The sequence below is a fragment of the Pongo abelii genome, chromosome 11 (genome assembly GCF_028885655.2).
Source record: "Pongo abelii isolate AG06213 chromosome 11, NHGRI_mPonAbe1-v2.0_pri, whole genome shotgun sequence".
Classification (NCBI taxonomy): domain Eukaryota; kingdom Metazoa; phylum Chordata; class Mammalia; order Primates; family Hominidae; genus Pongo; species Pongo abelii.
Genome location: NC_071996.2, coordinates 55160642 through 55187116, shown reverse-complemented (window position 1 = coordinate 55187116; position 26475 = coordinate 55160642). Strand labels below are relative to the sequence as shown.

General features: G+C 36.2%; 1 protein-coding gene across 6 annotated transcripts in view; it reads right to left on the bottom strand.

Moving 5' to 3' along the window:
- Window positions 1-1042: 1042 nt before the first annotated feature.
- The window catches only part of ARL6IP6 (ADP ribosylation factor like GTPase 6 interacting protein 6), a 42917-nt gene continuing 17484 nt past the window's right edge, over window positions 1043-26475 (bottom strand). For 2 of the 6 annotated variants that reach the window (XM_063712806.1, XM_063712807.1), the window contains exons 4-5: window positions 24969-25036; window positions 2084-6744 (exon numbers count right to left, since the gene is read on the bottom strand). In XM_063712806.1, coding sequence (XP_063568876.1) covers window positions 6464-6744; window positions 24969-25036 — 349 coding nt within the window. In that variant the 3' untranslated portion in view covers window positions 2084-6463. The other 4 variants (XM_002812485.5, XM_024243827.3, XM_024243825.3 and 1 more) reach the window with 3 other exon arrangements.

Sequence of the window (26475 nt, the reverse complement as noted above, 5' to 3'; positions counted from 1 at the left end):
GAACATCAGAGTATACTTACACAAACCTAGATGGTATAGCGTACTACACACCTAGGCTATATGGTATAGCTTATTGCTCCTAGACTATAAACCTGTACTGCATGTTACTGTACTGAATATTGCAGGCAACTGTAATACAATGGTAAATATTTGTGTATCTAAACAGAGAAAAGGTAAAGTAAAAAATGCAGTATTATAATCTTATGGGGGGATTCACTATCATAAGTACAGTTTGTTGTGACCAAAACATTGTTATATGGCACATGACTGTCTAGGGTCTACATATCTCTTGGGTCTACTGTTAATAACTTTCTTAGTCATTAGACACAAAGAATCTGGAGGGAGTTACTCACATTGGTGGTGGTTGGGAATACAGAGGGGTGGAGAGAAGATAAATTGATTCTGTTACTTGTATACATCTTTGCAATGAAAGGGCTCTTTGGAGTCAAAGGGTGAAGAGTTTAAGGGTGCAGGAAGGAAGGCAGGGAGTGAAAATAGATTCATGGCAACCACCACTCTGGTAGGAATACTTAAGCCATGGGATTGATATTTAGATACACACACACACATTTCAGATAATTCAAATTGGAGCAGTATTAGTCATTTCCAACCAAAGAGTTTTGAACAGTAAAAGAAATGCTAGACTTTTAGAAACCTTGTTTAGTCGGTAACAACATTCAGTAGATAATAAGGGAACACACTGCACAAATTCATTTCCCACTTAGCCTGAATAAGCAGTTTGACTACTTAATGGTTTCTTATTGTAAGTTTTCCTATGGCCAGGGAAAACAGCTTTGTAAATAGTCCATCTTTCTAAAATTGAGGTAACTTTCTAAACACTAAAAGTCTTTAGTAACAGAGGGGAAAAATTAAGGCTTAATTACTTAGAAAACAAAATATCACAATTACAGAAGCACATTTAATTAGGAAAATTATAAAATTATATGAACTACAATGTAGTTTTTAATATCTAGTATCAAAATATCTTTTGTACTTTGGTAACTACATTTCTGCGATTAAGAACAAACTAGTTCAATCATTCTCACATACAAAAATTTCATGTTTATATTTATTAAAAACAAAATAATACAAGTTCTGTTAAAGTAACAATATATACACCAAGATAAGTATTTGGAATTGTGGAAACAGAAATAGCAAAAATTTCAAATTTTTTCTCAATATTTTAATGACTTAAATAATTTACCTTTTTCAGGCATTTTTTGTTAAAAATAAACTTATTTAATTTTAAACTTAGGTCAATGTGCTTTTTTGCTTTTTTTAAAGAAAAAAATTAGTAAAAATGGCAGGCACTAGGTTTGCACTAGCTAAAAAAATAATGTTTACAGTTGTCTAGATGTAATAATTTTAAAAACATACAAATTCAATATGTAGTATGAAAATACATTAAAAAACACATAAGGAACTATGCCCCATAAAAAATATAAATGCAACTTCTATTAATTATATGAATATCAAAAATTAAATATTCTGATTTAAAAGTAGCTTCTATAAAAGTCGGAGTAGTATGCATTATTTGCTTTCCTAAATGTATAAATAAGAAGTATTTCTAGCTCAACTAAACAGACATACCAGTATTTCTTAGCAAAAAATGTAGTACAAACATGAAAAGGCAAGCATTGTCCTGTATTCAAGTTTTTGAGTTTAAATTCCATTAAAATGTTTCCTACAACTTGAAAGAACTACACACACAAAAGTAAAAAGATGAGGTAAACATCTTATACTCTGAAGAAAGTACTTAAAACTTAATACTCAGATATTCCCAATTAATCTGTATCTTAATACTCAGACATTCTAAAACAATGCTTTTAAAGGTCTTCCATAATGATGATGATTGTGATAAATATCTGAACTACATAATGAACAGCAGGTTTCTCAGTCTTCTGAGTAGACAATGATGCTCCTTCTTGTTATTACAAAACAATCATGATTAAGTTTTGCCAACAATATTGCTCCAGTGTGGGTTTACATGAGACACCATGCTACAGTAAGAGCAGCTACGATGCCATTCAAAATCGCCATGCTATAGCCCATGTGGAAAGAATGTCCAGTCAGTTTCCTAGAAAAAAAGAAAAACACAAATCAAAAAAGAAAAATGCAATGTGGTATAACAAAGACACCAAAAGTTTTCATCGAAAATACTTATGACCTTGGAGTGTATTTCCCAAATGTTCACATATGAATACAAAACTTAAAAAAAGAACATTGGACATCTGCAGGATAAATAGTGGATAGATCTTATTAAGGGCTGTGTCAAAACTGTACTGGTTAACAATTATAGTTGTTTCAAATCATTACTGATGAGTAATGCTGAGTTTCATCCCTATATTTCTTTACTGTGTTTCATTGTCACTGTGTGTAGCCATAATCTAATTCTAAGGTGTAAGTTTTGTTATTTTACAAACAGTTCTTTCATTAATTACTGGTGTGTTTCCGTGCTGTCTGTTCTTACTTTGATTTAACTTAAAATACATATTATTTCAAGTATTTGTTCTGTTTGCACCACTTTTAGGTTATATGAAGGAACTCCTTATGTCTTTTATAGATATTTCAGCTATCATTCTTATAGGTTACTTAATTGAAGTGGTTTTCAATGAGTTCTTAATGATCAGCAAAGACACATCTCTTTTATGATTGCTAGGAGTGCCAACTAGTTTAATAACTCTTATGTGCATGAATATTCCCTGACATTTGTTTCCTTTCTCTTGTAACAATCTTACAACAGTTTTTCCCACTAACTGTATTGCAATAATACTATTTGCTTATCCTAGTAAGAATGAGACATACTAAAAAGAAAAGAGGGTAGTATCCAATTGAGACTCTCTAGAAGGCAGAAGAGAATACTCTCCTTTCTGGAGCAAAACAAATTGAGGACATACAGGAAGGTGCACTAGCAGAAGTAAAAGCCAAAAGACAAAAGCAGTAAGGGCCCTGGACTGAGATGGTCATAAATACCCATATCCTCTCCTCCTTTCCTAAGGAGTAGCCAAAGCCAGAGAAGCACTTAGCTGTGAATTAACACTTGAAGAGCACCTCATAGTGATTCCAGTCGCACAATATCTGTGGCAGAGATTGAAGAAGGTACATTCTTCAAAGAAGAGCCCTTTGCATTCATCTGAAGCTACATAGACCCTGATGCTTCCTGACGGTCCCCTGCTCTGTTCCAAGGGAGTTATTATTTACTCTTTCGACTCAACCTTTCTTTACCCAACTAGGGCTAGTCTAAGATGCTTCTCATGTGCTATTAAGGGTTAATCTACCTAGCTATATTACCTATCTACATCGTAAAATAGGTATAATGCTTTGTCCCTTTAAAAAAGAAATTCCTCAAATATATATTGATGACTAGTGAACAGAAACCTAAAGTTGAACAATCAGCATTATCATTCATCGTAAAATATTTAGTGATGATCCAAAAAACTTTTAAATTAATACAGTTTGGTCTTCCATATCAGTGAGTTCCACCTCTGCAAAATGAACCAAGCAGGTAGAATATATTTTGGAAAAAAAAATGCATCAGTACAGAACACGTATAGACTTTTTCCCCTTGTCAATCCCTGAACAATACAACAACTATTTAGATAACATTTACATTGTATTAGGTATATTATAAATACTCTAGAGATGTTTTAAAGTATATGAGAGGATATGCTTAGGTTATATGCAAATACTAAGCCATTTTTGAATGAGACTTCAAGTATCCTCAGATGTTGATACCTGTATGGAATCCTGGAACCAATCCTTCACATGTAAAGGGGGATGACTGTACTCACCCAATAAAGTTAATCATCAAAAGGTTTCCAGAGTTAATTGTTCTATTTTAGTAGTTTGTGATCCTCACAATCCCACAAAAATAGAAAAACCTTTAAAGTTCAGTTTACTAAGCTGACAACTACAATGTTGGCAGAATTGAATTTTACTGAGATGTACATGCTCAAATGTTCAGTGACTTCCTTACTAAGCAGGCAAAGCAATGCATTTTAATGGCAATGAAAAAATGCTCGGGAGTAGTGGTTCCTAGTCTTTCTGTCATCTCAAATGTACCATATTCCCACTGGGAACACTGTAGCAATTGTCACAGACTACTGCTAGGTAAAGGACTTAAATCTTTGAAGAATCACTTGCTTTAATTTAAAGCTTCTTTTCAAAATATTCACCATGATTTTCCTCTTTGGAGGAAGACAGACAATCCCTGCAGGCTTTCTCTCTTGTGACTCTCATTTGTGATCTCTAAAGTCTATTAATAAAGACTGAAGGAATTATGGTTCTCCTTTGTCAAAACTCTATAGAGGACTTGTTTAAAATTGACTCAAGTAAAATGAAAATATTATCTTCAATTAATGAGTTTAATATCTTCAATAAATGATAATTAAATACAATGTCTACCTCACCCAATCTATATCTATACATGCATTTCACTTTTTTAATTAAAGCATACCAGTAAAATGCAAATGTCTGACATTTATATACAGTTCAATGCATTTTTACTGTGGTAGACTCTCATATACTCACCAACCACATAAAGATAGAGAACATTTCTGGCACTGCAAAAAGCTCCCTTTTAAATATTCAACTTACCTCCTGCAGATCTTGAGGAAACTGCAATACTGAGGGCTGTCACCAAGATTAGTTTCACTTGCTCTTGAAACTACATCTACATGGCATCATACAATATATATTTTTCTGCATCTGCCTTCTTTTGCTCAGTACTGTCTTTGTGAGATTCATCCATGTTGTATGTAGTATTAGTTTGTTCTTTTTTACTGCGGTATATAGCAAAATGTATTTACCCATTTTACTACTGATGGGTGTTTCCAGTTTGGAGCTCCTATACATAGAGATACTATGAACACGTCTTCGGTGGGTGGTGGGAATCTGCACTTATTTCTCTTGGATAGATCCTAGGAGTAGAACTGCTGAGTTACAAGGTAGATATACATTAGGCTTTAGTAGAAAGTATGAAACATTTTCCCAAAATAGTTGTACCAATTTACACTTCCACTATCAACGTATGAGTTTAAGTTGTTCCACATCATCATGAACACTTGGTATTATCAGTGTTTTAAATTTTAACCATTTTAGTGGGTCTGCAGAGTATGTTGTAGTGGTTTTAATATTTATTTTTCTGATGATTAATGTACTTACTGACCATTCAGAAAGCCTCTTTTTTGATGTTTGTGTTCAAAACTTTTTCTCATTTTTTTCTATTGGTTTATAGAGTTCTTTACATATTCTAGATACAAATCTTTTGTTAAAGATATGTGTTGTGAATAATGTTTATTATGGTGTGTCTTTTTTTACTCTCTTAATAGATCTTTTGATGAACAGAGGTTCTTAATTTGAATAAAGTCCAGTTAATATTTTAAAAAATGGCGAGTGCTTTTTTGGTGGGTTTTTCATTAAATCTTTGACTACTCCATGGATATGAAGATATTCTGTATCTTAATGAGGTTTTACTTTTCTTCTTTTGATATTTAGATCTATAATTCATCTAAAATTAATGTGTATTTTTTGTGTTATAGGACACTGAATGCAAAAGAATGAATTTGGTTCTCTACCTTACACAATATACAAAATATACTCAAAATGGACCAAAGACCTAAATATAAGAACTAGGACTATAAAACTCTTAGAAGGAAATATAGCTATAAATCTTCATGACCTTTAATTAAGCAACAGATTCTTAGATATGACAACAAAAGTACAAGAAACTAAAGAAAAAACATAAATTAGACATCATCTAATTAAAAACCTTTGTGCTTCCAAGGACATTATTAAGTGAAAACCCACAAAATGGAGGTAAATATTTGCAAATCATATATGATAGAGTCTACTAAGATATAAAATAACTCTTATAAGTAAAAAATAAAAAGACAAAAAGTCAAATTTTTAAAAGGGCAAAGGATTTGAATAGACAATTATCCAAAGAAGATATATACGTGTAGGGTCCAGCCCCACAGGGTCGGTGGGTTTTCTCCCCATGTGTGGAGACGAGAGAGTGTAGAAATAAAGACACAAGACAAAGAGATAAAAGAAAAGACAGCTGGGCCCGGGGACCATTACCACCAAGTCGCGGAGACCGGTAGTGGCCCCGAATGTCTGGCTGTGCTGTTATTTATTGGATACAAAGCAAAAGGGGCAGAGTAAAGAGTGTGAGTCATCGCCAATGATATGGAAGGTTACGTGGGTCACGTGTCCACTGGAGAGGGGGCCCTTCTCTGCCTGGTGGCCAAAGCAGAGACAGACAGGCTTATGCCATTATTTCTGCATACCAGAGACTTTTAGTACTTTCACTAATTTTGCTACTGCTATCTAAAAGGCAGAGCCAGGTATACAGGATAGAACTTGAAAGTGGACCAGGAGCATGGCCAATGAAGCACAGCATCATAGCGAGACGGTTAGGCCTCTGGATAACTGCGGGCGGGCCTGACTGATGTCAGGCCCTCTACAAGAGGTGGAGGAGTAGAGTCTTCTCTAAACTCCCCTGGGGAAAGGCAGACTCCCTTTCCCCGTCTGCTAAGTAGCAGGTGTTTTCCCTTGGCACTGACGCTACCGCTAGACCATGGTCCACTTGGCAACAGGTGTCTTCCCAGACGCTGGGGTTACCGCTAGACCAAGAAGCCCTCTGATGGCCCTGTCCAGGCATAACAGAAGGCTCCCATTCTGTCTTCTGGTCACTTCTCACCATGTCCCCTCGGCTCCTATCTCTGTATGGCCTGGTTTTTCCTAGGTTATGATTGTAGAGAGAGGATTATTATAATATTGAAATAAAGAGTAATTGCTACAAACTAATGATTAATGATATTCATATATAATCATATCTATGATCTATATCTAGTATAACTATTCTTATTTCATATATTTTATTATACTGAAACAGCGCGTGCCCTCGGTCTCTTGCCTTGGCACCTGGGTGGCTTGCCGCCCACATACATACAAATAGCCAATAAGGACATGAAAAGCTGATGATGCTCAATGTCATTAGTTATATGGAAATGGAAAACAAAAACCACAGGAGACACAGTGCATCTTATTCACTACTTGGATGGTTATAATTGAAAAAAAGAAAAAGAAAACAAGTGTTCGTGAGGATGTGAGGAAATGAGAAGTCTTATACATTGCTGGTGGGAATGTAAAATGATACAGCTGCTGTAGGAAACAGTTTGGAGGTTTCTTAAAAAGTTAAACATAGAGTTAACATATGACCCAACAATTCCACTCTAGGTATATATCCAAGAAAACTGAAAACAAGTCACACAAAAACTTGTACCTGAGTGTTCATAGAAACATTATTCCTAATAGTCAAAAAGTAGAACTACCCAAATGTCCGTCAACTGATGAATGGATAAAAAAATGGTATATCCATACAGAAAACAATGCAGCCTTAAAAAGGAATGAAGTACTGACATATGCCACAATATGGATGAACCTTGAAAACAGTATGCTAAGTGAAAGGAGTAAACACAAAAGACTACATTAAAAAAAAATCTGTATGATGCCATTTATATGAAATGTCCAGAATAGGCAAATCCATAGAGACGAAAAGTAGACTATGGGTTTCCAGGGGATAGGAGGAGGAGGAAATGGTGCAGTGATTGCTAATGGGTATGGGGTTTTCATTTTGGAGTGATAGAAATGTTCTAGCAGTGATGGTTGCTGAATATTGTTATTCAGTAGTTTTTAGTGAAAATATTAAAAACTACTTAATCATTTTAAGAGTAAAGTTTTATCCTATGTAAATTATATGAAAAAAAAAAAAACATTTCACTGTCAGACATTAAAAGAGGACCTGGACCGGGTGTGGTGGCTCATGCCTGTAATCCCAGCACTTTGGGAGGCCGAGGCAGGTGGACCACAAGGTCAGGAGATCGAGACCATCTTGGCTAACACGGTGAAACCCCATCTCTACTAAAAATACAAAAAATTAGCTGGGCGTGGTGGTGAGCGCCTGTAGTCCCAGCTACTCGCGAGGCTGAGGCAGAATGGTGTGAACCCGGGAGGTGGAGCTTGCAGTGAGCCGAGATCGCACCACTGCACTCCAGCTTGGGCAACAGAGCGAGACTCCGTCCAAAAAAAAAAAAAAAAAAAAAAAAAGAGGACCTGAATGAAGGGAGGTCTCCACCATAACCTGGGAATACTCAGCATTGTAAAGGTGTCAATTTCTTTTTTTTTTTAAATAAACACCTATAAATTCAATGAGATCTCAGTAGTAGTTCAATAGGACTTTTCTTGATAGAAAATTGGCATTTTGATACTCAGTTCAACTGATACAATAAATGTGCAAAAAGAATATTCTAAAATTTCAAATCATAACCTAAAATCAAAGTAATTTTAAAAAGAAGTAAACTGATACAGAAATAAAAAAGACATCTGAGTAGACTATAGCATCTAAAAACAGATCTATGTTTCTGAGCATATGTATGTGGGTGGTGGTGATGATGCCTTATTTACCAATAAGGCATTTTTAGGTCAGAGGAACAAAACCTATAATTATTTCTTTACAGGTCCCTTCCTCCTTATTCCTAAGAATCAGTTTTTTATTTAGCAGCGTAGAAGTAATCAAGATTCAGCTTATTTTCAAAAGAGCTGTCATATCTACATGGAGTAAAAAGAATGGTGGCTTCCTTTCAGTCTTCTGCTTTTATTTTTTTTTTTGAGACAGGGTCTCACTCTGCTACCCGGGCGGGACTGCAGTGGCATGATCATGGCTCATTGCAGCCTCTACCTCTCAGGGCTCTGGTGATCCTCCCACTTCAGCCTCCCAAGAAGCTGGTGTGGCAGGAGAATAGGGTCTGGAGGCAGGGAATCTAAGGCCAATCTGTGCTAACCTCCTAAAAGAGAAACACCAAGGTCTGGGGGCAGAGAATCTAAGGCCAAATTCCTAAATTTCAATCAAAGGGAAAACACCTGGGTCTAGAGCAGGGAACCTAAAGCCAATTAACGCACACTTCTTAAAGCTAAACTGAAAGGAAAAGCCCCATCTCCCCACACCGCAGTAACAAAGGATCAAAGACTATTATTCTCCCTACAACCTTCTCGCTTCCACTACATCTCAGATGGAAAGGGCAAATGTCCTGCATAGGGTGCCAATTCACCTCAGCCTTTAATTAGCAAAAGACCAAATCCTTCATCCAGATGAGAGGCAGCCACCAGGGACCTCAAAAGGAGTACTTAAAACCCAGAAAACTTTGTAACTAGGCCCTTGAGCCGCTTGCTCGGGCCCAATTCCACCCTGTGGAGCGCTTTCTCGCTTTAATAAATCCCTGCTGTCGCTTTGTTCATGTATTTTGTTCCTTTGTTACTTTGAGGGTTTTGTTCAATTCTTTGTTCAAAACGCCAATGACCTGGACAACTTACTCAAGGCATTCCTTCAAGTAACCCTGGTACTACAGGCATGCACGACCAAACCTGGCTACTTTTTTGTAGGATACGGTTTTGCCATGTTGCCCAGGCTTGGTTTCAGTTTTGTTCAGTTTCATCATGGAGTCTACTATGGATTCCAAAATGGTTCTTATTATTGCAGGTCATGACTTTTTATTTCCATACTGTGAAGCAGGAAAACACTGTTAGGCAAATGGTAACAGAAGGGTAGAGGGGTTTGAAAAGACTGAATAGAGAATATGTAATTTTTGTTCATTGGTTCTTCTACAATTTCATGAAGAGAAAGATAAGGGAAAGGAAAGGACCTAATCCCAGAAGAATAAGCCTGATCAGAAGCAGGCTTTATTTGTAATTTAGATCAATAAAGCAAAATGACTATAATTTCTGAAATCCTGTGTAATAGTCCAACATGGTGATAGGAATATAAATTAATATAGCCATTATGGAAAACAGTATGAAGTTTCTCAAAAATCTAAAAACAAAACTACCATATAATCCAGCAATTCCACTACTGGGTATTTATCCAAAGGAAGGACCATCAGTATATTCAAGAGACATGTGTACCCCACATTTACTGCAGCACCATTCACAATAGTCAAGATATGGACTCAATCTAAGTGTCCATCAACAGATGAATGGATAAAGAAAATGTGGTACATATACACAACAGAATACTATTCAGCCATTAAAAAAAAATGAAATACTGTCATTCCTGGCAATATGGATGAGTCTGGGGGACATTAAGTGAAATAAGTCAGGCATAAGAAGATAAATATCACATGTTCTCACTCACATGTGTAAGCTTAAAAAAAATGAGCTCATAGAAGTAGAAAGTAGAACTGTGGTTATTCGAGGTTGAGAAGGGTGGTGGGGTAGCCGGGGAAGAAACAGCAGTGGGTGGGGTGGGAGAGGATAGCAGGAGGTTAGTTAACGGATACAAAATTATCATCAGATAGGAGGAATGACTTCTAGTGTTCTATAGCACTTTAGGGTAAATATGGTTAACAGTAACTTATTGCGTATTTTCAGGAAGCTTTAAGAGAAGATTTTGAATGTTCACAATACAAAGAAATGATAAATGTTTTCAGTGATGGATATGCTAATTAGCCTGATTTGATCATTACACATTGTATGGAACTATCATTCATTCTGTATTCCACTAATGAATATGATTATTATGTCTCAACTAAAAATAAAAAAAAAAGTCAAACATGGGAAACTTGATCAGATAAAAATTAAAAAATTTCCATTCAAGTAAAACTACAGCATTATTTATTATTAATACTGCCAAACTTCAAAAGTGGATAGTAGATAAGACTGCATTACTGAATGAGGTAAAAGAAAAAAACAAGAAAAAAAATCCCATGGTTTCATGGCAACATAATAGAAATGTTTCACTTTGAAGACCTTCCATTTTACTTCAAAATTTACAAGGCTTATATATTTTTTGAAAATGGCACGACTATTTGTGGAGATGTTACTACAATTATTATTTGCATATACGAATGTGACAGGTTAAAACAAATTCACAAACAAATTCTAAGTTGCTGACATTCTCTCCATGTACTTAAATACTTTGTACAGATGAATTTTCCTAAAACATTCCTTTGCTTTAAAATGCTTTTGTGTTAACTGGATATAAAATGTAAACGAGCAGAGCAAACAATATTATTAACAAGGTTAAGTTTCCTTAATGATACAAATTTTGACCCAGGTTTTAAAAGGTACAGCAATGGATTGACAGACAAAAGAGATATCACTGTGTAAAGGAAAAAGAAAAGAACCAGAAGTGGAACTCCAACTTAAGATTTCATGCTTATCAGGAGAAAAACTGGACCAGATGAACCTAAGGTCGCTTCTATTTCCTTCCATTTCCTTCCTTCCCCCCTCCCTCCCTTCCTTTCTCTCTCTTTTTTTTTTTTGGACAGAGTCTTGCTCTGTCACCTGGTCTGGAGTGCAGTGGTGTGATCCTGGCTCACTGCAACCTCCGCCTTTCAGGTTCAAATGATTCTCGTGCCTCAGCCTTCCAAGTAGCTGGGGTCACAAGCACACGTGCCACCATGCCCAGCTAATTTTTGTATTTTTAGAAGAGATGGGGTTTCACCATGTTGGCCAGGCTGGTCTGGAACTCCTAACCTCAGGTGATCCACCCAGCACTCCCAAAGTGCTGGGATACAGGTGTGAGCCACTGTGCCTGGTCTCAGTTCTACATTTCTGTAAGTATCCCAGGTAGCAAGAAATAATCCTAAAAAACACCTCAAAGAGATTATGTACAGTTTTTTACCTATTAAAACAGGTCATGGGTCAACATTACCTGTACTTAAAACTAGAACAATGATGCAGAGAATATAAATATTTTAGTCCCAAAGAGTCAATTAAGGAGACCTATCTATGATGAAAATTAATGGATATAATTTAACCTACTAAATCAACATTGTAAGTCGTGACTCTTCATTTGACCATATGAAAGAATAAGTAGTAAAATAAATAGAGTGCTCAATGGCAAAACCAGAAAGTTTCTTCAAGTAAAGTCAGGATTCCTAAATGTGGATTTTTTATTATGCTGAGATAAAGTTCTTTTATACTGCAAAACATTTCTGAAATAAAAATGAAAATAAATACAAAATATTATTCAATAAGTCTAAAATGCCAATGGAGATGTAGTTACAAAGAAAGGCTCATTACAACAGATCTACTTCCATATCCTGAAAGATAAGCTATATAGAAGGTATGATCTTTTTCTGGTTCTAGAGAATTCCTTTCAATAATAAAAAATTCTACAATGAAGTACTTATGTAGTCCCTGATAGTGGTTAAGAGTTCAAGCTCTATGATTAGATAAACACGGGTCTGAGTGCCAGCCTTGCCTCTTACAAGGGGTATGAAGATAGCAACATTGTTTGACCTCTTTGACCTTCAATTTTCTCCTCCATACAATGGAAACAAAAATAGAATCTACACTTACAAAGCTGTTGTGAATACCAGGTGTCTGGCACATAGTAAATGATCAATACATCTTAGCTATATAGTAAAGAAACTTAGGTACAGAAGAGATTTTTAAAAATTCTTCTGACCATCTACTTAGATTCTCCCTTCCAAGTAAAACACCTAAACCTAAGCTTGCTTTAAAATCAAAACAAAGAAACAAACAATAGTAGTATAAAAGCAAACCCAAGAAGCAGATGGAAGAAAGAAATGGGAGAATTAAAGGTCTCTCTCTCGTGTGTGTGTGTGTGTTTCTGCTTGATATTACCCTCTTCCTACATAACAACTTCTTTTATAATTCACTGGAGAACCCAGACTTCCATTATTTATATCTAGATTTTGTTCTGTGAAAGTATAATGTCTACCAATATATTTACATTACTATTAAATAGTAACTTGCAAAGTGAATATATTATAAAAGAATTATATTTTAATTATTTTCATTTTTCAGGAATGGAATACATTTAAAATATAAGATTCAAATGAATTCAATAACTTTGGCAATTTAAGTGACTACATTCTTTTATTTTGAAGCATAAACTGAAGCACTGAATAAGCAACTTCCAAAAATTCCAAATAAATTACCTTAAAATGAAAAAGAGACAGAATAACAGAACTGAGCAGGTCTCTTGTCATGTTTCAGGTTGTTTATTGTTTTTATGCTAGTTTTGGTTGATCTGAACTGAATCTCTATACTACAGTACTAAACACCAGACTCCACTCTGTTAGAATAATTGTTCCATGCCATATTTATTCCTGTATTTTCTTTCCCACACAGGTATTCCCACATGTCAGAGATGCTTTTATGACAGAACTCTTGTAATTTAAAATAATAACTTCATTTCCAGCTGATATTGCTTTAAGCAGAAAGCTATCTGTGCTTGCCAGAATAAGAAGTTATGTTAAAGGCTCATATTAAGACCCAACTGGCTATTCGTTTGTGTGTTTGATTGGCTCAGAGGGAGAAGGGATGAGCAAGATGGTACTAATCTATTCCCCTTTCACACATCTGAGCTGCCTTTGATTTCTCATTCGATCCCTAGCCCAGGAATCTCCAATTGCTAAAAGTTTTTAAGCTGTATAAGCTTTGTTTGGAGTAACTACCAGTTAGTTCTTTATCGGGAATCAAAAGATCTTAACATTAAACCTGAAACTTGGAAAACAAAACAAAACAAAAAAATGAGCAACACCATATTTTATTAACCTAAAAAGCATTTCCTTTTTAGAAACATAAAACTACATTAACTTTATTGTATCCTTTTGTCCGAAAAATTACTTGTTAGAAATTGCTGAAGAGCAGACAAAGTTGATTTCAATGAACTTGACCATTGTTATTTAAGAAATCAGGGTTAGAATTTTAAAGAGAATGCTTCCCTAATTTCACTTCTTTGCTATGTCTCTCATTAAGGAAAAAATAACACACATGACTTTGCCTCTTACTTTGTACTCTAAAGTTCTTTATAACTTTCTCAATTCCCTTTTCATCCACCAAGATTTACAGAATACTCGGTATCAGGTATTAAATTACATACAGGAGATAGAGAAATGAGTAGGGCTGGATGCGGTGACTCATGCCAGCAATCCCAACACTTTGGAAGGCTGAGGCAGGAGGATGGCTTGAGGTCAGGGGTTCCAGACCAGCCTGAGCATATAGGGAGATTTTGTTTCTACAAAAAAATTTTGGCCAGGCATGGTGGCTCACGCCTGCAATCCTAGCACTTTGGGAGGCCAAGGTGGGTGGATCACTTGAAGCCAGGAGTTTGAGACCAGCCTGGCCAACATGGTGAAACCCCATCTCTACTAAAAATACAAAAACTTAGCTGGGTGTGGTGGCCTGTAATCCTAGCTCCTCTGGAGGCTGAGGCAGGAGAATTGCTTGAACCCAGGGGGTGGAGGTTGCAGTGAGCCAAGATCATGCCACTGCACTCCAGCCTGGGTGACAGAGTGAGACTATCTCAAACCAACAAAAAAAGAAAAAAAAAAAAAGAGAGAAATGAGTAAGCAGTCAGTACTGCCTTCGAAGATAACAGAATCTAGTGACATAGTAGACTAAGTTTTGCAGGCAGTATTATTGGAACATAAAGGAGCCATTCAGCTTGTAGAAGGGGAGAAAAAATTCCAAAGAACAGCTAATACCTGAACTAAAATTGAGTATGAGGGATTTAGTGTTCTAAACACCTAACAGTATGCGCAAAAGCAAGAGACAATGGAGAGAATAGGAAGCTCAATTGTTTAATATGATCAGAATGAAAGACCTGGAAAGCTAGCTCTCTCCTCACTGGAGTTTAGTCATGGCTGTACTATTCACAGAATTATTTTAACCTACCAGAAAATCTAATTCTCAATCTTTAAAATGAGGATAATAATTCCTTTCATTAGTGTTCTTATTAAAACTAAATGAGATAATATTAACAATTACTTGTTGGCTGGGTGTGGTGGCTCATGCCTGTAATCCCAGTGCCTTGGGAGACTAGGCCAGGAGGATTGCTTGAGCTCAGGAGTTCAAGACTGTCCTGGGCAACTTAGTGAGACCCTATCTCTACAAAATAAAAATAAAAATAAAAATAAAAATAAAAATAAAAATAAAAAATTTAGCCAGGCATAGCAGCACTCGCCTGTAGTCCCAACTACTTGGGAGGCGGAGGCAGGAGGGTTGTTTGAGCCCAGGCAGTTGAGGCTGCAGTGAGCCATGATTGTGCCACTCTGCACTTCAGCCTGGGGCAACAAAGAAAGACCCTGTCTCAAAAAAAAAAAAAAAAAAAAAAAAAGGATAAAATCTCAGGATAAATAACAATTATCCAAGAAAAGATAACTGGCAACTTGTGGCAGGCCATGGTCAGACTTCCAGCTCAAAAAACCTTAAGAAAAGAAAACCTCTAACACTATGTCTGCTTTATCATCTGACATATCTGTTGCTTTAGTAAACTTACACTTACTGCCTATGAGGGTACCATTATTTTTACTCCATTTTAGAGATGAGGAAATTATAGCTTGGATACACGAACTGACTTGCTCAAATGTCCTTCTGCTAGGGTAGGCTGGATTTGGAAGCTACCTCTCCTGACTTCAAGACCCTTTTTAATTATATCAGGCTGCCTCTGGTAATTTATAGGTTGTTAAACAAACAAAAAGGGTTCCAAGTACAAAATTGGCAAGCACTGTCTCTCAAGTATTTCTTATCAGTATTGCTCTGGGCATATGAACACTTGTGCCTCTTCAGCTACTCATATATAACACTGTAAATAGCACAAGCAAGAGCAGCTGGGCAAGGTGGCTCATGCCTGTAATCCCAGCACTTTGGGAGGCCGAGGCAGGTGGATCACTTGAACCCAGGAGTTCGAGACCAGCTAGGGCAACATGGCGAAACCCTGTCTCTATAAAAAATACAAAAATTAGCCAGATTAGCCAGATGTGGTGGCGCATGTCTGTGGTCCCAGCTACTCAGCAGTCTGAGGTGGGAGGATCGCTTCAGCCTAGAAGGCAAAGGTTGCAGTCAGCCAAGATCATGCCACTGCTATCTAGCCTGGGCAACAAAGTGAGAACCTGTCTTTAAAAAAAAAAAAAAGGTACAAAGCAAGCACTCATTAGCTGTATCACTTTATGAAAACAACAAAACCAATAGTTAATACAATTTTCTAGAGGATTTTGTTACATCTATGCATATCTCCATTCAGAACAGTAATGAAATATATCTTACACGATATGCAGGTACTTTAACCCTTTACTTCAAGAGGTCGCAGTGCAATGCCATCAATATATTCATTAATAGTGACAGCACTGTAATTGATGGCTCTGAATAGTCCCCAAATAATGAGATTTCATGATACTCAAATATCAAGGCCAAGTTCCTGAACCATCTCTTTTGTCAGTAGCTTTTCTCTCCTACTGCAATTAGCAATCTGACATCTGTTTCATTAGTTCATGGCAATAAAGAATCTGATTCGACAAAGAGGCAGCTCTCCAAAATCTGTATCAAAAAGTAGTAGAGTCAATTCATTGTGCTCAATGTTAAATCTAGTCTGCATGGAAAAGAAATTTCTAATTTGAATACTAACTAACCCACTGTTTTTGACCTCCAAGGCTTATATATATGCCCAAGAACCTGTAACACTTGTATATTATTTTATGCTAAAGATGTCCACATATACTTATTTCCAAGGAGGAAAAGTCAATGCTTGTATTTAGTTATGAGGACAGGCTAACTGTATTAAAAGAAAATTGAGTGCTGCTGGAAATTTCAAGCAATTCAAACAAAAACCAACGTGTTCCCTTTTCTTGAATTGCATATTATGATTCAACTGTTTTATTTGTTCTCTATCTTCCCAACCCTCAATGTGAAGAAGTCAGAGAAAACCCTAATAACAATATTTTAAAGACCCAAACTAATGTTCAATAGAAAAGTAGCATTATAATACAGGATGCCAATCCTGAATCCTGAATGTTCCAGGAAATTCGCATGTCAAAGTATTTTACTATCTGCTGCTCCCTACTACAGTTAACAACACGCTCTCACACACAAATGTTAGCATCTAATTACATACAGAACGCTTTACATAGGAAGTAACACATGTAAAAGAGTAATAGATCATGTTACTCTCTAAAATAGTTACTAAAAACAATTTACCAAAAATTAATTCAAACTAAAATTAACTTGTTCCCTTTTCTTTCTCACTTATAATTTATTTTGCAGATTCCAGATTGCATTGTAAGGCAATACAATTTTTTTAAACAAGGATGCATATAAATAATGTTACATTAAATAAAAATTAAATTAAAAGCATGTTTTCTAAAATTGAGTGGATATTTATCAAATGTTATTTGTGGCTGGAAGAAGAAGAAATGGAAAGATGGATAATTCATAGTGAACAGACAATAAAGACTGATAGCATGAGGAAGGTAGCAGATACCCTTTGATTTGTATATTAACTGTGAAATAATGCAAATTGCCAATCTAATCTCATAGATTATATTTTAGCAGGCATTTGTGAAAAAAAGACACCACTCTTTACCTTGGCATATGCCTAGAAATCATGATGTAACACTAATAACTGTGAAGTTTCCCTGCACTTTGACCATGAACCCTATATCAAATAAGCCATAAATACAACCAATAATACATCTAAAGAGGAGATACCAAACTTCAAACTTCTCTAAAAATGTAAGAGTAAATTTATGCTGACTTCTATAAAATAGACATTCAACTGTGTCTTCCAATCTGCCTAGGAAATGCACAAATGTAATTATTCAAAGGACACCTGAAGAATACTGTAGCTTAAAACTGAGTCTAGTTATGATAAAAATATAATAATTTTGCTTGACTTCTGATAATTCAAAATGACTGTGAGATGACTTTGAAGGTTTTGGTCTCTTTTAAAAGCTATCTAGGAAAATTTTAAATGATGCCTTTAAAAAATATTTTTAGCATAAACATAGACGTTTGAGGTCATTAAACTGAACAAAGAGTTGTATTCAAGGTGGAGATTTCTTTTCAAAACAATTCAATCTATGCCTCAAAAAGACTCATATTCAGTGGTAAGATTCAGGATAAGAAATCTCTTAGCACAAAAGTCAATTGAAGATTTAAGAACTGAGACATGCTCCAAAAACTACAATGCTGTGACTGCAAGACATGCTATTTCTATAGCATTTCTCAAAACAGAAAATTATTCAAAATCAGTTTCTCACTGGATGATTCAACAATCCAAGCTTTGGATTCAGATATCCAATTCACCAGAAATCTTACTTTTATATACCTTTGATCAGCATAAACTTGCAATTTGAAATTTCCAGCAGTACTTTATTTCCATTTATATAGTTGGCCTATCCTCATAACTTTAAATACAAGCATTGATTTTTTTTCCTCCTCGGAAATAAATATCTGTGGATATCTTTAGCATAAAATAATAAGTCCTATTAAGGAGCTTCCTTGGCATAGTAACTCCCTTCACAATGATTTCAGCTATAGAAATCATTACATGCTAGGGGCGCTTGCCACTTTACTCTGTATGCTTAGGTTATACAAATTAACTAGATTTAAAATTAATAAACCAACTTTACTTGCCAAGAATGACTTATTTTGGAATCCCCAGGTTGTTTTACATTCCTACAATGTTAATGTCTTACTGTGAACGTTATTTGAGTATATGCTGTTAAATTTGACGTTTGATCTAAATAGTGAACATTTTTTCATGTCAGCAATATGACCCATCACTCATGTTATCATTTTTCCACTAAGCTTATTACTATAGAGTAACATTTCTATCCTAGATGTGACATTTATTATCAGAGTGGTTTTTATTTCTAGCACACTGAATAACTATTAACCTGCAGCTACATACTTTCACCACTAGATGAAGCTTGAGCATAGGTGATGTGAACTGTGGAGTGCAGTCTTAAAGTGGAATACAGGTACTAGGAGAAAACAATGGAGAAGACAGAAAAAGTCTGATGTTAAGAACAGATTTTGATTTAGCAATATTATGGGGACAAAACTGCCACATAGCAAAAGCTCAGAGTGCCTGTTAATTGTCAATAAAATGATGCTGTTTCAATTAGTGAAATTCCTCCTATTGATGATTAATTTCATAATGCAGAGGAGGTAAGTAGCTAGTATGGTGAATAAAAATAAACACAGAGTCAGTTGCAAACTATGTTACTTGCAAATTACTTGACTTTGTGCAAGTGGCTTAAACTTCTGAGACTTGGTTTCTTCATCTATTAAAAAATGGAAACACCAGACTAATAGTAACACCTATGAGATGGGTGGCTTAGGATGGCATTAGTTCCCCCATAATGTTTAATAGGACTCTCTTAAGACATCCCTAGAAATCCTAGAATATTAGCTTAAAAGGTAGACTTGTTCAGGAAAATGCACTGTAAGGCACAGCTGGTATCCACGACTAACATTTCCCAATCAAGAGGACTTTAAAGTTCTGCTGCCAATGGCCAAGCCTAGAATGAACCCCAAAGTTCTTTTTTTTTTTTTTTAAAGAGCGTATCTTGCTCTGTCACTGAGGCAGGAATGCAGTGGCACGATCATAGCTCACTGCAGCCTTGAACTCCTGGGATCAAACAATCCTTCTGCCTCAGCCTCCCAGTGGCTAGGAATACAGGCTCATTTCACCACACCTGGATAATTTTTAAAATTTTTTGTAGAGGCAGCATCTCACTATGTTGACTAGGATGGTCTCAAACTTCTAAGCTCAAGCCATCCTCCCACCTTGGCCTCCCAAAGTGCTGCGATTACAGGCATAAGCCACGATGCCCAGCCCATGATTCTTTAAAGTTCTAGCTTTTCTTTGTATGCAGTATTTTTCCATGGGTAAGTAACATAGTTAGATGTATTAACTCCTGAAAACTATAATTAAAGCTGATAACCAAAATGTTAAATACTGACTATATATACACTGTTACATTTGTCTCTTGGAAATCACTCACAAAACCCAGACAATGAACAGGGAAAAGTGATGAGAAATGAACTGGAGATGTTGACTAGGTAGTGTAGAAGAAGCAGGATAATGAATTATAACATAGTGAAACATGGGAATGCCTATTTAGATATTCCAAAAAATCTAAACTTACTGCCTCTGCCTCTTGTTCTTTAACACTGTTAACAAACCTTTAATAACGACCAAAACAAGACTTTCCATCCAGTCTACTGGATTAAATACACAAAGAAAAGGATAGCTTACTAATTGACAAGTTTATACATGTGATATTGCACTATACCTTTTAACTTAGCGAAGTTTACAAATACATGGAACCATCTTTCCAAAAAATACACCTGTTGAAGTCCATTAAGTACATATCTGGAAATATATCTTGCAAAGTTCTCTAGTATTTCCTAAACATCTTGTGCTTAAGTAAAAGTGAAAATTCCTAAGATTTATCTAACAGTAAACATAAAAAATTTTAATATAAGAAAATGCTTTTATTTCTAATCTCAACCTCTTCTTATGAATTATTGATCCAAACTGATGATTTCATTAAATATGTCACCTAATGTTTACTAAACAGTAATAAATGTTACTTTTTTTCTTCCTCTGAGGGGTTTGTTTCTAGGGAAACACAATTGATAGTTACAGTAAATATGGTCTTCTCAAATGGTTTTCCCACTTCAACTATTCTGTTACAAAAAAAGAAAACCCAGGTACTTAAGTCTGCAGAGATAGCAAAAGACTACTATTTTAACAAACCAGTTATATATGATTTATTTTACTCTCTTACAAAAAAGTATATACATTGTGATCCCAATTTCAATTTTTAAAATATGCATAAAGAATGGAAAAATATATGTTAAAATGTCAGCAGTAATTTTCCTTGATTATTTCCATTTTTCTTTTTCTTTTTTTGGAATTTTCAATAAAGAATCTGAATTACTTTTATATAATTAGGAAAAATGCTTACATTAATATTATTGCTCATTTTAAGTGATAAAATACGTCACCTGTCACAAAGATATTTTTATAAAAGTATGATGTTGCATATTGATAAAATATACCAATTTGATTTTGAAGAAAATAAAGTCTGAAGATTTCAACTTTCTCAAAATGTGAAGTTGTTTCCCTGTACAAGGACTCACTCTACTGGTGACATAGAGAATATACTTAATCTGACATTTCTGAAATAACGGCATATTTTCCATAAACACTAGAGGGCAGGGTTTTGACTATAAAACTTCATTTGTATTTGTGTGTGTGTGTGCAAATATTTCACTTATATTTGGTATATATATCATTTATATTTGTATATACGTACACACTATTTTGTACAAATACAAAATGTATATACACATTATTTTGTATAATAAACTCCTGGGCTCAAGCAATCCTTTTGCCTCAGCCTCCCAGTAGCTAGGACTACATAATATATATATATGCATTATTTTGTATTTATACACATTTATAATGTGTATATATATTCTATTTATATACAAATATATACACATACACAAATGTATATACACATCTTTTATATTTTGTATTTATAGAAATGAACGTGTATATTTTATATTTTATATTTTGTATTCATTTGTGCATATACAACATATATTTTGTATACGTTTCAAAACCATTTTTAGAGATTTATTAATAAGTACATAATCTAAGGCTCTAATATGACACCATTTCACATTAAAACTGGATCACTAGGCTGGGTGCAGTGGCTCATGCCTGTAATCCCAGCACTTTGAGAGGCCAAGGTGGGCAGGCTGCTTGAACTCAGGGCTTTGGGACCAGCCTGGGCACATGGCAAAATCCTGTCTCTACAAAAAATACAAAAATTATTTGGCATGGTGACATGCCTATAGTCCCAGCTTATTAGGGGGCGGAGGCAGGAGGATCACTTGAGCCTGGGAGGTGGAGTTTGCACTGAGCCAAGATTGCGCCACTGCACTCCAGCCTGGATAACAGAACCAGACCAGACCTTGTCTCAAAAAAACCCAAAACGAAAAATGCTAATTACTAATTGATATGGTTTGGCTGTGTCCCCACCCAAATCTCATTCTGAATTGCAGTTCTCATAATCCCCACGTCATGGGAGGGACCTGGTGGGAGGTAATTGAATCACGGGGGTGGTTACCCCCATGTGGCTGTTCCGCTAATAGTGTGTGAGTCTCTTGAGACCTGATGGTTTTATAAACGACAGTTCCTCTGCACATGCTCTCTTGCCTGCTGCCATGTAAGATGTGCCTTTGCTCCTCCTTCGCCTTTTGCCATGATTGTTAGGCCTCCCCTGCCATGTGGAACTGTGAGTCAATTAAACCTCTTTCCTTTATAAATTACTCAGTCTCAAGTATATCTTTATTAGCATTGTGAGAACAGATTAATATAGTAAATTGGTACCGGTAGAGCAGGTTGCTGCTGTAAACATACCTGAAAATGTGGGAGTGACTTTGGAACTAGGTAACAAGGAGAGGTTGGAATAGTTTGGAGGGTGCAGAAGAAGACAGGAAAATGCGGGAAAGTTTGCAGCTTTCTAGAGACTTGCTGAATGGCTTTGACCAAAATGCCGATATTGATATGGACAATGAAGTCCAGGTTGAGGTGGTCTCCAACAGAGATGAGGAACTCATTGGGAACTGGAGCAGCAAAGGTGATTTTTGCTATGCTTTAGCAAAGAGACTGGGAGCATTCTGCCCCTGCCCTAGAGATCTGTGGAACTTTGAACTTGAGAGAGATGATTTAGGGTATCTGGTGGAAGAAATTTCTAAGCAGCAAAGCACTCAAGAGTTGACTTGGGTGCTCTTAAAAGCATTCAGTTTTGGCTGGGTGCGATGGCTCATGCCTGTAATCCCAGTACTTTGGGAGGCCAAGGTGGGTGGATCACGAGGTCAGGAGATCAAGACCATCCTCGCTAACACAGTGAAACCCCGTCTCTACTAAAAATACAAAAAAAAAAAAATTAGCTGGGCGTGGTGGTGGGCGCCTGTAGTCCCAGCTACTCAGGAGGCTGAGGCAGGAGAATGGCATGAACCCAGGAGGCAGAGCTTGCAGTGAGCCAAAATCACGCCACTGCACTCCAGCCTGGGTGACAGAGCAAGACTCCATCTCCAAAAAAAAAAAAGCATTCAGTTTTATTCATTTACAAAGACATGGTTTGGAATTGGAACTTATGTTTAAAAGGGAAAAAAAGCATAAAAGCTCAGAAAATTTGCAGCCTGACAATGTGATAGAAAAAACAATTTTCTGAGGCGAAATTCAAGCCAGCTGTAGCAATTTGCAGAAATAATGAGGAGCCAAATGTTAATTGCCAAGACAATGGGGAAAATGTCTCCAGGGCATGTCAGAGGTCTTCATAGCAGCCTCTCCCATCACAAGCTGGGAGGCGTAGGAGAAAAAAATGGTTTCATGGGCCTTGCTGCTTTGTGCAGTCTCAGGACTTGGTACCCTGTGTCCCAGGCGTGGCTAAAAGGGGTCAATGTATGCCCCAGGCTGTTGCTTCAGAGGGTGCAAACCCCAAGCCTTCGTGGCTCACATGTGGTGTTGGGACTGCAGGTGCACAGAAGTCAAGAACTGAGGTTTGAGAACTTCCACCTAGATTTCAGAGGATGTATGGAAACGCCTAGATGTTCAGGTAGAGGTGTGCTGCAGGGGTGGAGCCCTCACAGAGAACCTCTCTGCTAGGGCAGTGCAGAAGGGAAATGTGGGGTGGGAGCCCCCACACAAAGTCCCCACAGGGGAACTACCTAGTGGAGCTGTGAGAAGAGGGCCATCAGAATGGTAGATCCACTGACAGCTTGCACTATGTGCCTGGAAGAGCTGCAGACTCTCAATGCCAGCCTGTGAAAGCAGCCAGGAAGGAGGCTGTACCCTGCAAAGCCACAGGGGCAGAGCTGCCCAACATCATGGAAACCCACCTCTTTCATCAGTGTGACCTGGATGTGAGATATGGAGTCAAAGGAGATCATTTTGGAGCTTTAAGATTTGACTGCCCTACTGAATTTCGGACTTGCATGGGCCTGTAGCCCCTTTGTTTTGGCCAATTTATCCCATTTGGAATGGGTATATTTACGACGCTTGTACCGCCATTGTTATCTTGGAAGTAATTAACCTGCTTTTAATTTTACAGGCTCATAGGCAGAAGGGACTTTCCTTGTCTCAGATGAGACCTTGGACTGTGGACTTATGAGTTAATGCTGAAATTTGGGGGACTGTTGGGAAGGCACAATTGGTTTTGAAAGGTGAGGACATGAGATTTGGGAGAGGTCAGGGGCAGAATGACATGGTTTGGCTGTGCCGCACCCAAATCTCATCTTGAATTGCAGTTCCCATAATTCCCATGTGCTGTGGGAGGGACCGTGTGGGAGGTAATTAAATTATGGGGTGGTTACCCCCATGATGCTGTTCTCATAATAGTGAGTGAGTTTCACAAGATCTGACAGTTTTATAAAGAGCAGTTCCCCTGCACACGGTCTCTTGCCTGCCATCATATAAGATGTGCCTTTGTTCCTCCTTGGCCTTCTACCATAATTGTGAGGCCTCCCCAGCCATGTGGAACTGTGAGTCAATTAAAACTCTTTCCTTTATAAATTACTCAGTCTTGGGTATGTCTTTATTAGACAGCATGAGAACAGACTAATACATTAATAAATACATTGAAAATTGAGGCCCTTTATTAAATTGATTCTAATTTAATACAAAATGCGAAGTTAATTTTTTTAAAAATTAGTTAAATGCCCTCAGAATAGCAGATCTTTAACAGAATACTAAAACATTCTCTAACCCCAAAGGCTTCTTACACTTATAAGGTTAATGAATCGTGACAGTGGTAAAAGACAATGTGAAAGGGAAAATGATAATCCAGGAAGAGAGAACAACAAGAGTAAAATCATGACATCTCAAAATTGCATAGTTTATGAGGGGGATGTCAAGCTAATCTGGTATGTGACTACAATATAGGGTGCAGTAGGGAAATAGCTGAGGTTGGAAAAGTAGGGTAGGGTCATTTGGGGAAGGACTGTTCTGCTATACTTAAGAGTTGGACTTTATTCTGAAGGCAACAGGAAAGCTACTGAAGGCTTTTAACCAATAGAGGGCTGTGACTATATCTCTTTTTGTTAATGGAAAGACAGCAGTTCAGTTGTACCTTGGTATCCACTGGGAGATTGGTTCCAGGATTCCCACAAACACCAAAATCCATGAATGTTCAAGTCCCTTATATAAAATGGTATGGTATTATTGGCCTATAACGTATGCACATCCTCCTCTATACTTTAAATCATCTCTAGATTACTTATAATGCCTAATATAAAGTAAATGCTGTGTAAATAATTGTTATACTGTTTATTTGTATCACTTTTTATTGTTGTATTGTAATTTTTTTCCCAAATATTTTTTATCCATGGTTGGTTGAATTCAAGGATGTGGAGCCCATGGATACAGAGAGCTGACTGCATATAGGGTGAATTAGAAGAGTGAGAACTTAGAGGACAGAAGGCCAAGAAGTCAAGTACACTAACCTTAAATAGTACAAAAACAGTGAAAATGCAAACAGGAAGCATTCTAATGACATTTAAAAAGTCAGGAAAGACTGGACTTGGTGAATGGACAAATACAATGAATAAGAATTTCAAGCTCTGGTGAGTGAAATGGGTGGATATTGATGGCTTCAAAGCAAAGGCTAGAGTTTTAATCACTCTAAGTGCAAAATGCTTTCTGAAATCCGGGTAGCAAGGTCTATTAAACAGCAAGAAATGTGTGGCCAGAATTCAGGGAAGTGAGATATAAATAAAAGGAAAAAATATGATTACTTTTTTGGTGATTTTTTGAAACGAGTCTTGTTACCTTAGACTTATACCTGTTATTAAAGTAAACTTCTAATTGAGTGGTACCCATGTAAACTATGGGATGGCATTGTAATGTTAGGCTTAACTCTTAGTCAATTTAGATTATTATTTATCCACCTCAAAAACATATAACTAAAATTTATTGGAAAGCATATGACTTATATTTCATATACACATAAGGATTAAAATATTAAAAATATATACATATACATAATACACATATATATAAATTCACATTTCATTTGAAGTCAAGCCAAAATTTTAAAAGATATATTTATGAGACAAAAAAAATTGGGAGTTTACTAATAATGAAGGTCAGTAGTACCAATGATTATTAATAACTATACTAGTATAACTTTGCTTTTATAAAGTCTCTCAAGTAAATGTTTTTATCTCTACAACCTGTCCATGAGGTAGGCTAGAGCTGGTAGTAACAACCATAGTAAGTATTAGAATAACACACATAAATTTAATATAATTTAGTTTCTTGTCTTCATGTCCTCCCCAAATTTCCAGAATAAACTAGAGATCTTAGATGTTCTTATTTTGCAATTTATATTTAAAATTGGAACTTTCCTGGCATGAGTAAACTAGGTTAGAACACTACTGAATTTTCTAAAATTCTCTGAAACATGGAAAATATAGACCAAAGAAATTTAATACTGTTCCACTATGAAAAGCATCCAATCTGGTCTAGACATATAAATTGGGTACCATTAATGTTTGCTAATTATTACACAAAGTTAAAATCCTAAGGAAAAGTCCAATCCAATTATTATGTTCTTGTATTAAGTCTGACCATGTGTG